Source organism: Lutra lutra, chromosome 1 (genome assembly GCF_902655055.1).
Source record: "Lutra lutra chromosome 1, mLutLut1.2, whole genome shotgun sequence".
NCBI lineage: Eukaryota > Metazoa > Chordata > Mammalia > Carnivora > Mustelidae > Lutra > Lutra lutra.
In genome coordinates this window covers 114516189-114532868 of record NC_062278.1, presented here as the reverse complement: position 1 = coordinate 114532868, position 16680 = coordinate 114516189, and the positions used below count along the sequence as shown (strand labels likewise).

General features: G+C 36.0%; 2 protein-coding genes across 4 annotated transcripts in view; both read right to left on the bottom strand.

Annotated features, from left to right (window-relative positions):
- Nucleotides 1-1208: 1208 nt before the first annotated feature.
- Nucleotides 1209-16680, bottom strand: part of OSTN (osteocrin) — a 60898-nt gene continuing 45426 nt past the window's right edge. For 2 of the 3 annotated variants that reach the window (XM_047732990.1, XM_047732981.1), the window contains exons 4-5: nucleotides 6249-6345; nucleotides 1209-2358 (exon numbers count right to left, since the gene is read on the bottom strand). In XM_047732990.1, the coding sequence (XP_047588946.1) occupies nucleotides 6261-6345 (85 nt within the window). In that variant the 3' untranslated portion in view covers nucleotides 1209-2358; nucleotides 6249-6260. Of the gene's footprint in view, nucleotides 2359-6233; nucleotides 6346-16680 lie in introns of all 3 variants that reach the window. The other variant, XM_047732998.1, reaches the window with a different exon arrangement.
- On the bottom strand, nucleotides 9509-10800 carry LOC125102160 (calcyclin-binding protein). The gene has a single exon (XM_047732966.1). It carries the CDS (start codon nucleotides 10591-10593, stop codon nucleotides 9901-9903), a length of 693 nt encoding a protein of 230 aa, XP_047588922.1. The 5' UTR covers nucleotides 10594-10800; the 3' UTR covers nucleotides 9509-9900.

The following is a 16680-nucleotide window of genomic DNA, read 5'->3' as shown; positions in this document are numbered from 1 at the left end:
TTAAGGGGAGAAAACATTTTTCTCTTTTTGTTCATTGAAGACTTGGGTATATATTATGAGATAAATGCATTATAGATTAGAATAGAGTATAAATCCATATATCGTGACCTCTGATTTTAATTAGACCGAATGCCATAACTATAACTTTGCATTAAAAAATAAAGGTGAGAGGAAATCAATTTATTTAATTTGACTTTAAATCTTCACCATGAGAAAATTTTAGGCTGATGTAGGCTTTAATACCTTTTGTCAATGCAGGAAGCAGCAGCACCCAGTTGGATTAGAACCTTACAAATATCCAGATGGAGAAAAAGGGAAGAAAGAACTTCCAAGGAATATAAATACATTTTTTATAATTCAACAGAAGTTTGGGGAAAAGTGGCAAGAGACATTCTAACTTCTTTTTTTTTTTTTAAAGATTTTATTTATTTATTTGACAGAGAGAAATCACAAGTAAGCAGAGAGGCAGGCAGAGAGAGAGGAGGAAGCAGGCTCCCTGCTGAGCAGAAAGCCCTATGCGGGGCTCGAACCCAGGACCTGGGATCATGACCTGAGCCGAAGGCAGCGGCTTAACCCACTGAGCCACCCAGGCGCCCCGAGACATTCTAACTTCTTAAATAGTTTTCAAATAGTGAGTTCTACAGGATATTTGTCCCTGTGCTCCTGCTAGCTTTTTAATGCAAGTTTATGAAAAACAGAATTAGTTAGCTCTCTCAAAATTCATTTCTCTTTGTTATAGCCCATCTATTACAGTTAACAGAATTGTTCATTTATTGTGTTTTTTGCAAACTTAAATTTGAAGATTTTTAGTAGTTGGAACAATTTTCCCAAAACTAAGAATATACGTATAAAGCCACTCGTATTCTAAGTGTACATGTCATTTTTATGTTTCTTTGAGTTCATTTTACTCTTTGAATCATACATTTATTCACTTTTTAGTCAAAATTAACAACTACCCATTTTTCTCCCCTTGAGATATGAATATACTTTCTCATGACATTCTTCCTTTTAATGCTAAAATAAACCTCTGTCCTACTGACGAAACTTTTTTCCTCCAATAAATCATGTCTGTTTGATAGCGATTATGAGGGTTGAAAGAAGTGTTTTCCAGAGCCTTTATGAACTTTTGCTAACTCATCCTAAATGTCTGATTCAAGAGATAAGTTATCTATGTATTCTGAAAGCATACCCAATGCATCATGGGCTTATCTACCTAAGTTGCAGTAACATCACATCTATTGTTGAGAACTGAGCTTTCCAGAATATGAGACTTTATGCTTTGATAGATCAATTAAAAATAATATGAATCATTTCAAAGAAATAATTCTTAAACACATTATACTTTTCAATGCCTTATTAAACAGAGTATATGAAACCAATCAGTTTCTTGTGTGAGTCAGTACCATCAAGATGACGGCTTATTGTACTATGCCAAAAAGTACCATGCTAAAATTATATGTATTTAATGAATTCCAGACTATTCTAGTGGTTTACTACTGAGTGATTCTTTGCTTTTCCCCAATAATTTCATCTGTTACTCCTGTGTTCTTTACAATCTGTTGTTCTCGTAATTAGCCGCTGCTGCTCTTAATTAACTACCAGTTGTAATTTAGAGAAAAGAACAGTTGTTAGAGGACATGAGATCTCCAAACTTGACAAATGAATGATATCCTTCACTTCCTAATTCTGTCACTATGCTCTGAACTACAAGTATTTTCTCAATTCTTTGGAAGAATAACATTGATGGGTTTAATTACTAGCTGTTTTTTTTATCCCATACTTATAAATCATTCTTCTTTTATTTCTAGAACTGGGGCTATGTTTTATGTGGCTGAACCTCACTGAAATGTGAATATGCTAAGACAAGCCTAATTTCATAATCATTACCCAAGAGGCTCACAAAGTATACAAAAGAAATCAAATATTTAAGAGAACGTATACAGCATTGTCTTTCCTCATCTCTCAGTAATGAGCAAACAGACTGTACCTAAGTTGTACAGAAAAAAAAAATCAGTCTCCAGTTATTATTCTTCAGCTGCATAAATGTAAATTGTAAATGCATATAGAAAGCATTTCATGTATAGTGTGTTTTGACTGTTTCTTAGAAAAGCAAGGTTTGGAGCTAGGGAACCATTCCCATTAACTAAAATATATATTTAAAAAAATATCCATGCATTGAAGTGGTCTGCATAATTTAATTGAAGTTATAACAATACTGTGATGTGATGGACTGAAGTTCAAACTGTGGAAAGGATTTGCAGAAGGCCAGTTCCTTGAATGTTGAATCATTACTGAGTGTAAAGAACTTCACTGAAGCATCTTCCATGTTTCTGTGACATTTCACCGGAGAAGTTGTGTCTGTAAAAAGGAAAGTTGAAATTGTTACAGCTACGGAAAACTCCATAGATAAGGGGAATACCATCAACTTCAGTTGAGAAGAGCTGAAACTCTACATGATGTTTCATTATAGACTTTTTTCTGGGACATATTTTAATTGCAAAGACAATAATGCAAAGTGATCATTTCAGATCAAAACACATTAAAAAGAACATCTTCAATGTATAAGCCGTTCCCTATTCTCAAGCCATGGTTCCTTTCTTTGGGTACCTGCTATATTCTATTTCTTTTCAGTTTTAAATCTTGGTTCAAGGATGTTGCCATGACATAAAAAGGAAATAAAGAAAATCTAACTATTACTTTGTTTATTGCTATAACACATTGATAATTTTGTATATTTTGCTCTCTTAAAGGGACCAAGCATAATGCTGGCATTTAAACATAATTTTTTTCTGCTCTTCAAGAGTTCTGTTAATATGTTTGAATGATAGTACATCAATATTGGTCTAAAATTTAAAAAATTGTCAATATAATACATCAACATGTGCCTTGTATTATTAAAAATCTTAGCGCATGTGGCAGCAAGAGGTAGCATAATTAGTAGTCCTATTTCTACCCAATCTCATCATGAAGGTATCCTGTTTTCAATTGTAGAGACTTAGAAATTGTTAACCGCATTTAGACAAGCTGCAAAATCTTAGACAAAATCCCTCTCTGAATTTGAGTTGCTTAGAGCTGACACCTATAAAAAAACTCAAAATTGTGATCAAATATGTTAATGATTTGAGGAAGACATTGTTGTAAATACCAGGTTATCTTCTTTTCCAAAACACATACTGGGAAGAGGTTAACATTTGTTCTGAAAACTAGGTATAATACAGCAGCTGTATCTACATCTAAACTCAAACCACACAAAACTTCCATGATTAGAACCAGTTTCACTTTTAGGGTGAAGACTTGTGAAACCCAGAAGGTGAAAACCCACAAATAAACCTTCTTTAAAAGAGTATACATTAACTCCCACAAAAGTGGAACAAAGATTTTCACAAAGTCTGACACACTGCTTCTGTTTGTTTTAGAAATGTGTAAGCAGAGAAGTTGGCATCCAGCAATGACAACTTAACCTCCTGAAGACCTTCTAGGTCATGAAGAGAATGCTGGCTTAGAAATCCAGAGACCTGGGCTCTGGATCTTGCCTGTCTGAGAGTGTAAAATTTTGAGCAAATTGTTTTCCACTCACAGACCCAGTGTCCTCATTTATTAAAAAACAAAAGGGTAGGATTAAATGAGACTATGTTTTTGAATCTCTTAGTGATTTAATCAGTCATTAAGAATAAGAAACAGTGTACCAGAAAATGATTTTGAGAAGTTAAATGGAAATTAGACATATTTATTTTTATTTTTTATTATTCATAAACTGAAAACCTAAAACTTCACATGAGAAAGTAAGAAAGCATCTGAAAAACCTTGGTGACAGTGGCAGGAAATAATGACTAGAAACCTAATGGTTGATGGGTGCCCCTGCAATGATTGACAAAGGGAAAGAAAAAATACATGATGTTAGATTTTATTCTAAATCTATTATGTTGTGATATGACTATCTTGAATCTTCAGTAATAAGAACAGTGGTTGTCATCATACTTACCAAAGCCTATTAGATGAAGGATATAATATATGAGTTTGGATTTCACCCATAGTGATTCAGGAGACATTATATTAATTCAAATACCTTGCCATAGTTCAGTGGCTATCAGGAGTTTACATGGTCTGAAACTTCATATGAAAATGTAAATGAAAAAGAGTTTCCTGCACGTATTTTTTTTTTAAATCATAACCTGTTATGGTTTAATTCAGAAATACTAGAATGGTGATAATCCAGGGTATCCAAGATGGTAGAGTTCCATAGAAACTAATCAAACTTAATTGTTTTAATCTCAGTGTCAGAATGTTCTCAACACATCAAGAAACTGGAGGATTGTGATCCTGATTTCAAGGAGTAACTCAGTTTTTAATAGCAATTAATTAGATCCTACTCAAATATAATGTGGTGATTTTTAACAATACTGAAGAGTAACCATACTTGGTATATCTCTAGACAAAAAGAAAGTTCAATCTGCATTTTGAAGATGGTACTGCTCAAAATATATTGTTCTTCACATACTAAGTAGGTCCTCTTATATCTGTGGACATTCAGTAACTTCATAACTTCATTGATCAAAAGCTCCATGGTGAAAAAAAAAATTCTTTTAACTAAGTCATTCTGAGAATAAGAAAGTTGAAGTAAAATATTCACTTCTCACTGTGGTTTAGGGCATTTGATGAAGAGAACAAACAGGCATGACTTAAACTGAGAGGTTCAGGGTTAATGTGATGTTTTGGGGGACTCTGCATCCTTGGTCAAAGGATCATCCTGAGAGAAATAAAAAGCATGAAAGTCATGCTTGAAACTGTCAAAACAGTTCCAGTTTGTCTCATCTGCCTGGGATGGAGGATGCATCCTCTTGTAAGCTTTACTGAGAAAAAATACATTGCCTAGATTTTATGTTTAACATTTCACGTTTAAAATACATAATATGGGGGTACCTGGGTGGCTCAGTGGGTTAAGCCTCTGTCTTTGGCTCAGGTCATGATCCCAGGGTCCTGGGATTGAGCCCCGCATCGGGCTCTCTGCTCAGCGGAGAGCCTGCTTCCCCCTCTGCCTGCCTCTCTGCCTACTTGTGATCTCTCTCTGTGACAAATTAAGAAAAAAAAATCTAAAATATATACTATGTATGGCTAAATATACTTTTGAAAATATAAACTCAGAATTTGATCTTTCTGGATTTAAATGCTACTTATGTCACTAGCTCTATGGCATTGTGAGTTAATATATCTACGCTTTCTATTATTGTATAATACTAATATTATATAATATAGTATAATAATAATGATGATTATTGAATATTTACATGTCAGACACTATTCTAAATGTTTAATATGTATCAATGCATTTAGTTCTCTGGACAATGTAGTGTGATGGAACTTCGTTATTATCCTCCCATTTATGGAGGGGAATTTTAGAATTTAACCAAGGTCCCACAGCTAACAGGTAGAACAACCGGGATTTGACCCACAACACTGGCCTCTCCAGCTGTCACTTTTACCCCTTACACTGCACTACTTCTCAAGATACTGGAGACAGCAACAGGACCTACTTTAGGGAAAAGGATGATTAAATGAAGCAGTATGTACATAGCACAAAGTATAGGGCCCAGCACAGAGTAAATTTTCAGAACTATAAATCTAAGATTACTGGCATGTCCTGTGTGCCCAACACACATCTAATTTAATTCTCACAATACTAATATGTTACTATTTAAATGAACAAGATGTAGAGAAATAAGATATGGAAACAAGATAATGAACAAATGAGTGACAGAGCCAGGATTTGGAGTAGGTGTTATGATTCCATGACCAAAACTCTTCTTGCTACCCCATTCTCTCGCCTGTGTTCTGTGTTATCATAAATCTGGGAATGTAGTTTTGGCAACAAAATGGTGTGTGTCACTGAAATGTGTCTTCCTTATAATAGAGGGGTTACTACACAGTTATGTGCATGTACGAAAGTGATTAATACGTCAGAATTTTAAACATTGTTCATATATTAGTATCCCCTAATTATATGAGAATCTGTGGGGATAATTGAATCTTCTTTTTAATGGTGAAGTAGATCTAGGACATTCCTTTGCTTTTTAAATGTCATTTAAGTTACTTGCATCAATATACTAATTGAGTACAGAAAAGTTGAAACAGTGAATTTATAAGCTAGGAAATTAAAAGGGCAATTTATAAATCAAGATGGATCAATGAACTCATTGTGAAATGTTAATCAGAAGCTTGCATATACTGTTACATACCTGAATTGTACTCATGGTTAGAATCAATTACCCTCTGGAATTTGAGAGACGGTTTCCACCAATCCGATCCACAGGAATACCGAATCGTCTCTTTGGATGATCTACTACTTTCCTGAAACAAACCAAGGAGATTATTTTTAAGCTAAACTCCAAGTTATCAATTAATGAGTTATGCTCTTTTATTTCTTGCAGATCTGGGGGTTTTCTTTGGGAGGTGGAATACACATGATAGTTATCATTCACTACCACCCACTATGTGCCAGACAGTATCTCTTATTCTTTGGATATCAGTCAAGTGGGTCTAACTGCCTCCATTTTTATATCCGAGGAATCTGAAGCTTTGAGAAATTAAGTTACTTATCCAAAACCCAACAGTGCAGATGAAAAGCGGAGTCTTATTAGCATACCAATCTGTTAAGTGTTTAGCTTGGGTAAGTCCCTTTCTCTCTTCAAATGTTGGTGTATTCCTCTGTTAATGGATAACAACTACACTAGGTCAGTTTTTTTCCCCAATCTCTGACTCAGAATGGCTCTTCTAGGCAAGAATGGTGGTGGGGGAGGAGAGAGTGCTGATGCTAAAACTGACTGTGGACTAAGTGTGCTTCTCATGTCTTCACTTGGATTTTAGCCAGGGAAGCTTTGTACACAATGGTCTATGTCTGTCACATATTCTCTTTGTCAAATATTATTTGGAAAAAATTAGTTTCATTATTAAGACCAGATGATTTCTAGCTTTTATGTTTTGTAAAATCTCCCTTTAGAAAGAAGAAACATATTAATTTGATTTGCTATTGCCATCCCTTCATTCTACCAAGTCAAAATCCTAGTACTCTCAGATGAGTAATGATTTAATGTAAATAAGTAGAGGGGGAAAAATCTCTCATTTTTACTGACACCAAGTTTTTACCTTAACTACCAGGTCTAATCAGTGTTCCTCATATCACTATTAGGTAAATAATTAATTTAAAAGCTCTGAGAAATATAGAGAATAACGGAAACATGGAATATTTTTATTACTGTATCTTACACATAGAACATTCCATAAACACAGCTTGACTGTAATCAAACTAATAAATTTGATTGTTATTAATATTTACTTAATGCTTTATATATGCCAGGCACTGTGCTTAGTACTGTGTAGACAATGATGATAAAAATAGGCAAGAACCTGATTTGGAACTTATCCCTCAATGATACTGTAGGAACCAGGCACAGGGCCATGTTATATTTTTTATTTGTTTGTTTGTTTGTTTTTACCTAATTCAGCGTTCTTTTCTGTCGATTCACATCCATCTGCCTTTACAGGCTGGCTCTTGGTTTTGCAAGTCAATGCAGATAGCACCATATATATGATTTTAAAAGGCTGTCTGCTAAACAACAGTTTGATCAATAGAGGAAAATCCAGGAAAAAAAAAATATTTAGTGTTTATCCTTAACTTAGTCATACCTCTGCTACTCTTACATTTCTTTTTTTTTTAATTTTTTTAAATTTATTTATTTGACAGAGAGAGATCACAAGTAGACAGAGAGGCAGGCAGAGAGAGAGAGGAGGAAGCAGGCTCCCTGATGAGCAGAGAGCTGGATGCGGGCCTCGATCCCAGGAGCCTGAGATCATGACCTGAGCCGAAGGCAGAGGCTTAACCCAGTGAGCCACCCAGGCGCCCCTACTCTTCACATTTCTGAAAAACATACCTTCTTCAGTGAGGCTCATCATTTGTACTTCTGGATTTTTGCATACGATGTGGACTACATATTTTTCAACTTGATAATCAAAGGGGATTAGTAAAATTAGTGTAAAATAAATGTTGATGAGACATAGGAAATATGTATATCACCAGTGCTTAAGTATGCTGATGTAATTATAAATAATTATTATTGGAAAAAGAAAAAAAACTCATATTTTTTATTTTTATTCATACGATTTATAGACTTTGATTTTAAACAGTTATTTCCTTTGTAGTAGTAAGAATAAGGTCTCCTCAAGGATGTCCACACCATAATCCACAGAATTCACAAGTATGTCACCTTACACAGCAAAAGAGACTTTACCGATAGAATTAAAAAGGACCTTGAGATGAAAAGATTATCTTGGGTTGTCTAGGTAGGTCCAATCTAGTCCAGTCTCTGTAACAGTGGAAGATGACTGAAGAAGAGTGGGTTGGTCAGAGAGCTGCACACTGAGAAGGACTTACCCCACCACCCCTGGCCTTGAGGATGAAGGAAAGAATCAAGAACAAAGGAATGGTAGGGGCGCCTGGGTGGCGCACTCAGTTGGGCCTCTGACTCCTGATTTCTGCTCAGGTCATGATCTCAGGGTCCCTGTGTCTGCTCTGCCCTCAGTGGGCAGTTGCTTGAGAATTCTCTCTCTCCCTTTCCTTCAGCCCCTTCCCCTCTTCTTGTATATGCTCTCTCTCTCAAATAAATAAATCTTAAAAAAAAAAAAAAAAAAAGGAATGCTTTGACTGCTAGAAGTTCTCAAAAGAGAACCAAAACAGACGGAATTCTGTCCTATAACCAAAACAGACTGAAGTCTTCCAACAACCAGAATGAGTAGGAAATGAATTCTCCTCTAGAACCTCCAAGGAGAGCAGCCCAGTGACCTCTTGACTTCTTCCATAGCTAGCTGGCAGATCAGGCAAAAGAAAGCATAGAGCAGCTAGCAGGGACAATTTTAGAGGCTACACAGTGCCTAACAATCAATCACATGGCTGTCCCTAACTGGAAAGGAGAAAAGTTGTGTAGATTGGTATATGGCGACTGCTGAGGTTATATTGGACATCCGGCCTATAGAATTGTGAGACAATAAATGTGTGTTGTTCTAAGTCCAGAAGCTTAAGGTAATTTATTACCATAACAATAACATATGAATATATCTGTGTAATTTAGAGCTTATGTCTGAGGGTAACATTATTGATATATATATTTTTTAAAAAATCAGACTTGATAGGATTTTTTATTCCTTGAACCTTTCAATTCCTATACTGACTACCTCCATCGTAAGTCCAGGAAAAGGGTAAGATAGAAGCCGCCTCAGGGTGGAGGAGAGTGCTCAGGAGAAGTTCCAGACAAGTAAGAAGAGGAAGTGAGAAACCAACCCCTTTGGGTGTTTAAAGGACTGGTGAGAAGGGGAAGGAAATGGCAGCTGGGAAAGAGAGTAGTGCCACACATGTGAACTAACCTCCCAAAGCACCTGCGGGTTGGATGGTGGCAGGAAAAGTCACACTTCTGCTTTTTTTTTTTTTTTTTTTTTGCAAAAATTCAGGTTTTTTTTTTTCCTTACTCTTACAATGGTGAGAGCTGATAATCAGGAACTTATACGCAAACAAGAACTTTTGTTTTCTACCTCTTAGCTGAACAAAAATACACACAATGTGGCATTATCATTAGGCAAGACTTGCTGTTTTACATTTCACACAAGAATACGATATTATCCTTTTTTGAACAAAATGCCCAGATTACTAAGGAAACCATCTTTGGAGGAAGTGTTTAATAAGCATATTTTATTTAAATAAATCTTCCAGGAGGAAATGGGCAAATTCACTGCCTTTACTTAGAAGAAGGCTGTGTAAGTAGTTATTTGTCAAATTTATCTGTGCAGCTCACCAACATTTCCTCCTTGGAAACATCATTATTTCCACATCACAGTTCCCAAAATGACTTTAAAGTCTTAAAATTCTGTGTCTCCTTTGGCTTGCTTCTCTCTTGATTCCACCCAGGCTTTATTAATGGTTCGCTTCATATCATCATCTCCATCTTCATAAATTTTCTTTAGAACATTCATTAATCCCTCACTAGGATCTGTTTCAGTGTCATAGGAGGGCTTTTCTTTCTCTTTGCATTCTTTTTCAACCTGAGTCAGGTAGTCCCACCGTGTGTTTTCTGCTTTCTTTCTACATAAGATAAGAACAGTATCTGTCTTGACTTTTTTTGAACTGCCTTCCACAGAGATGGGTTTTAAAAGATTGTTCACAATCATGGAGTAACTCTTCCCATTTAGATTCTTTACCAAAAGATCAAATGACCTCTCTGTGAAGTGCACCTGCACGTTCTCAGTGGGGACTTGATGAACTCCAGTTAAGGTAATGTAGATTTTCACGAACTTATCTGACTGATCCCATCCGTAATTACTGATTTTCACTGTATATCCTGTTGTAATGGGAGCAACCACAGCAGCTGGCTTTTCATTGTCAAGAAGTTCTGCTTTTCTCTGTGATTTCTGCTGCATCTTGTTCTTGATCTCTGTCTCAATCTTGGATTTTTCAGCTGTAAGGGCATCACGTACTCTTTTTCTAGAGGTCTTTTCCAGCAACACCTTTACCTCTTCTAGATCTTTCTGTAGCTCTTCCAAAGCTGAAGCCATGGTCGGGCTGATCAAGCAAGGCCCGAGCTGCAGACGGGCAGGGGAGAGAACAGGAAACACCACACCGAACGCGCTTTCCCGGACGCCGGCCCCACGCGCACGAGTCGCAGTACCCCAAAGCCTGCGCGCACACCCGACCCGGCGCGAGACCCGGCCCGCCTCCCGCACGCGGCGCCTCTGGAACCTTCGCGAGGCCGTCGCCGCCACACCGCCCACACTTCTGCTTTTTAAGAGGAAAGTATGATGGTCTCATGCATCATTATAAATTAGAACAGAACATTTACTAGTTAAGAGCACTAAGGCAAACTAATGAGGTATTACATCTTGGCTAATTGAATGTAAATAAAAAAAGAGTACCAATGCATTTTTTCAAAAATAAAGGTAAAATAAATGAAAACAGCATTTTTTCTTTCTTTTCTACTATTGATCATTTTTGCTCAAGCAACTCAGAGGCAGCTGTAGTGGTGGAAAGCAAAATAAATTCTTTTTTCCTTCCTTCTTCCCTCGTTTTATGTTCCTTCCTTCCATTCTTCCCCCAAAATTTGATTAAGAACCAGGATATGAAAGACAGATTCTACCTGATTCTTCTACTGTAAGCGTTTGTAGGACCATTGTCATTCTGATCTTCTCTTTCCTTTTTTTTTTTTTTTTTTTTTAGATTTTATTTATTTATTTGAGAGAGAGACAGTGAGAGAGAGCATGAGCGAGGAGAAGGTCAGAGAGAGAAGCAGACTCCCCGTGGAGCTGGGAGCCTGATGCGGGACTCGATCCTGGGACTCCAGGATCATGACCTGAGCCAAAGGCAGTCGTCCAACCAACTGAGCCACCCAGGCATCCCTTCTCTTTCCTTTTTGATGAGATTTAGATAATAGCTGCTCTGCCTATATTTCAGACCAGTTTAACACTTATTCCTTAAGTAAATTTGATTGCTTTATGCACAATCATTGATATTTTTTCTCTGTACTGGGTATACAGTGGTGAATAAAACATACATTACCTGATAAAAGCTAATGAGGTAACACACCTGAAATCATTCTACACATTTTTTTTTAAGATTTTTATTTATTTATTTGACAGAGAGAGATCACAAGTAGACGGAGAGGCAGGCAGAGAGAGAGAGAGAGAGGGAAGCAGGCTCCCTGCTGAGCAGAGAGCCCCATGCGGGACTCGATCCCAGGACCCTGAGATCATGACCTGAGCCGAAGGCAGCGGCTTTAACCCACTGAGCCACCCAGGGGCCCCCATTCTACACATTTTAACCGATTCTACTATTATTTCCTATCAATCCTGTCCACTGGTTTTAAAACTATTTGTAGTTTACTATGTCTACAAATAAAAGCTTTATAAAAGAGTTCAGTACCTAAAATGTTCAGTGAAGAGTCGTCTGTGTAAAGAAGTGTCCCACCTTGTCCTATATTGTGGACTTTGTAAGAGCTTCCAGAAACACTTAAAAGTGCTTAGAGCAGAGTTTGAAAAACACTGGTCACTTGAATATGAACGTTTTTGTCCTAACCATAGATCCATAATTACATTGATTCATTTTCTAAAATTTGGGACTGGTTTCAAATGCTCACATGTATCTTGAAATCAAATAAGAAAAATAAATAAACAGATACATGTGAAAAGCCATTCAGTATTTAAAATTTTTAGCACTAATACAAAATGAAAACAATTATTCCTGTAAAGCAGTTAAATTAAAAAAAAAAAAGACCATAGCTCTGTAAGTTAAATAATTTCTATGCAGTCTCCATCCATTTAGAAGTAAAATGGCATACTAGTACTTATCTTAAGGTTTTTGCTGATATGAAATATATATCACAGTCCTATACTCTGTAACACATACCCTTATAGGAATAAACATTGTGTAAAACATAAATGTTAAGACAGTGAAATATTCCTAAGACCAAAGGGGAAAACTACTTTCTGACTATCTAGTCCCTCTTGTGACAATATAATGGTATGACATGGCTTATAATATATATCCATGTTACCTTTTACATTTTAAAAGATTCTGAAATATTCCTAAGACCAAAGGGGAAAACTACTTTCTGACTATCTAGTCCCTCTTGTGACAATATAATGGTATGACATGGCTTATAATATATATCCATGTTACCTTTTACATTTTAAAAGATTCTGAAATAAAGAGAATGGATTGGTTATTTCAAATACAACCTTAAACTTTCCACTTAAATATACTTCTTGTGTTAAATAGGATTTTTTAAGCATTTATATCCTTTGATAACGCAGATTCTGAAAAACTTCTTACATTCTAAAACAACAGTTAGGAAATGTGTATTTAAATGTTTTATTGAGAATCACGTCACACATACAAAATAGCCTATAGATTTATCTATGATCAGTTAAAAGAAAAATGAAATGAACATTCCTGTTGGCACCAGATGAAGAAATAGAATATTAGCGACACTATAGAACACCCCAGTGTTCTTGCTCCCAAATTGCATCCCTTTTATGCCTCAGTCCCAGAAGTAATCTGTAGACTGAATTCTGGTCTAATCATCCCCTTGCTTTTCCTTATAATCTTTATGTATTATTCAAAACTCTCTTGTTTTAGTGTAGCTGGTTCTCTAATTTTATTTTTTAAAAAACCATGTATGAATTTTTCTTGACTTCTTTCAGCAAATATTTTGTTTTGATATTTGTCCACGTTGACATATATAGCTGCATTTCTTTATTTTCCCTGCTATATGATATTTTATTGTATTTATATACAACACCTTATTTAGACATTTTACCATAGAGGGAAATTTGAGTTATTTTCTTTTATGGTGTTAAGTATTCTTCATATGAAAATTTTCTTAGGGTTGCCTTTAGTGCACATTTAAGGATTTCTCTCAAGTGTGTTTTTAGAAGTACAATCGTCAGCTATGCCTACACTTAATTATATTACATTGTGCCAGACCGTTTCAAAGTTGTAACAATTTACATATCCAAGAGCAGAGTATGGCAGTTCCTGTTGTTTCAAATCTAGGCCAGCCCTTGCAATGTGCTGTTTTTGTTTTTCCTTCTCTTCCCCTCTGTTCATCTGTTTTGTTTCTTAAATTCCACAATTGTGTGAGATCATATGAAATTTGCCTTTCTCTGATTTACTTCGATTAGTGTAATACCCTCTAGGTCCAACCACGTTGCTGCAAATGGCAAGATCTCAAGCATTTATAATTTTGTCTCACTGTGGTTTTATTTGCTGCTTCTGAATAAGTTTCTCCCCTTCTCCTTTGTTTACTGATTACTTGGATTTCTTCTTTTGGAACTGTCTGTTCAAGTCTGTTACCTGTTTTCTATTGTTTAGTTTTTGTTTTGTTTTGTTCTGTGCATTGTTTTTTTAGAAGTGAGAGAGGGAGAGACATGGTAGGGGAGAAGCAGCAGGCGAGGAAGAGACTCTTAAGCAGCTTCCACGCCCAGGGCTCAATCTCAGGACCCTAAAATCATGACTTGAGCCAAAATCAAAATTGGTCTACTTCACCAAATGAGCCACCCAGGTACCCCTGTTAGTTTATCTTTTAAATATTGATTTGTAGGAGAGTTAGAAATATTCAGAATGTTAGATTTTGTCAGTTACATGCAAATATCCTTGTCCATTGTGGTTACTCTTTATTGTGTCTTTTATGAAAATCTTCATTGTTTTTAAATTTATCAGTATTTTTACTTTTTGTTTATTAATGACTTCTGCTCTAATGTTATGAGGATATTCTCCTATTTCATACTAAATTCTTTTTGTAGTTTTGCTTTTCACATTTATGTTATTAATTCTTTTGAAATTATATTTTTATTTATGGAATGAGACAAAGGTCTTTTTTATATTCATATTCAATTATTTATAAATGTTAGATTCAGCTTATTCAGTTTCATGGAATATCCTTTTGCAATTTTACTTTGAATTGTTTTGAATCTAAGGTATAAACAGGTCTGGAGAGATTTGAAATCTTAATGCTATCAAATCTTTCTATCTAAGATCTTTTCTTTAGGTTATCTGTCATGACTTCTCAAGAATATTTGCAATTTTCTCCATAAAGACCTTCCATAGTTTATTGGATTTGTTGTTGTTATGACATCATTTAAAAACATGTGCTGTAGGTTTTTTAATAGGTGACCCTTACTTGGTTAAAAAAAAAAAAGTTTCCTTCTATTTCTATTATTAGTTTATCAGTGATTTTGATCATGAATAGATGCTTAATTTTATTGAGTGCTTTTTCTGCATCTATTGAGTGATGTGGCTTTACTTCTTCAATCTATTAACTTTGTTAATTGACTTTCCAAAGCAAATCAACCTTATATTGTATTTTTGTGATGAACCGGACGTCATAATGCTGTATTGTTCTTTTAATACATTACTTGAATTGTTTTGTTAATTTTTTGTAGGAATTTGTGTCTGCTCTCATTAATGTAGTTGTCCTATAATTTTTTTTCTTGTTCTCTCCATATACGGTTTTGGTGATCAGATAATGCATTCTCATGAAGTGAGTTGAGGATTGCACCTTCTGTTTTGGTTATCTTATTGTTATTTAATTATATCATGGTGTAAAAATATGTTCCATATGGTAACCAGGACTTTAACAATTTTAAGGCTTATTTTGTGGACTGGAACTTCATTGATTTTAATAGTTATTTCATATGAATGTAAATTTTTTCCCCCAATTGTTGGTTACAACAACAACTTTTACTGATCCTGCTTATAATTTTGAGTTCCAAGGAAAGAAACCTAAGAATCAGAGTGTGGAGAATGTTCCCTAAAAACAACAGTCTGATTTGCCAGTACATCTTAAATGGGCAATAAAATGCTAGGCCCTGTCAACAAGGGCATGCCCCTCCAGCAGCTTTGAGTAATATGCAGAAAGGGAAGATATGGTAATGGTTAATAGAGGATGCTCTTTTAAGTAGTTCAGTGATTTATTTTATTTTATTTTATTTTTTTAAAAGATTTTATTTATTTTTTTAACAGACAGAGATCACAAGTAGGCAGAGAGGCAGGCAGAGAGAGAGGCGGAAGCAAGCTCCCTGCTGAGCAGAGAGCCCGATGCGGGGCTCGATCCCAGGACCCTGAGACCATGACCCTAGTCGAAGGCAGAGGCTTTAACTCACTGAGCCACCCAGGTGCCCTCCCCCCTTTTTTTAAGATTTCATTTATTTATCTGAGAGAGAGATAGAGGGAGAACAAACTCAGGAGAGGGGCAGAGGGAGAGGGATTAGCAAGCTCCCTGCTGAGCAGGGAGCCCAAGACAGGGCTTGATCCCAAGACCCTGGGATCATGAGCTGAGCTGAATGCAGATGTTTAACTGACTGAGCCACCCAGGCGCCCCTTAAATTGTTCTGTAATCTAGATTAGTAAAACATATTATTAAATTATTATACCATACAGCTTAGATGAATACAGTAGCCAGGCTCCAACATGAACCCCAATAATACCACTATAATACAGTTTCCTTCTGCACTGAGTAGGGCTGACCTCTGTAACCAGCAGTATATTGTGACTGATGTGTGACTTCCAAAGCTAAGTCATGAAAATATTGTAGCTTGCCCTGCTATTTTGGATCACTTACATTAGGGAAGTCATCTGCCTTTTCCAGAGGACACTCTCTAAGAGCCCTATAGAGAGGTTTATGTAGCAATTAACTAAAAGCCTCCTGCCAACTGCCAGTGAAGAACTAAGACTTCCTGCCATCAGCCATAATGAGTGGGTCATTTTGGAAATGGATAATCCAGCCATGGTATAGCCTCCAGATGACTGCAGCCCCGGCCAGCTTCTTCACTGAAATCCTTAGAGAGACCTTTAGCCAGATGCATTCAGGCAAAAGTTTTCTGGATTCTGATGCACAGAATTTATGTGAGAACATCAGTGTTTATTAGTGTTTTAAGATATCTAATACTGTGAGATTCGAAATGCTCTGGAATTCCACAAGAGAAGAGATCACATCTAGTTTGGGGGTTCCTGCAAGAATTTATGGAAAATGTGGAAACAGTAAAACAAATGATGGTCCCAATCTTGGTTATTGCAATTTATAATTAAGGCATAGAATTAAGCAATGACTGAACACTGGGGAGCCTGGCTGGCTCAGTTGGAAGAACATG

Excerpts from the sequence above, each read along its gene's own strand:
- LOC125102160 (XM_047732966.1), bottom strand. The coding sequence starts at position 10,593 with ATGGCTTCAGCTTTGGAAGAGCTACAGAAAGATCTAGAAGAGGTAAAG.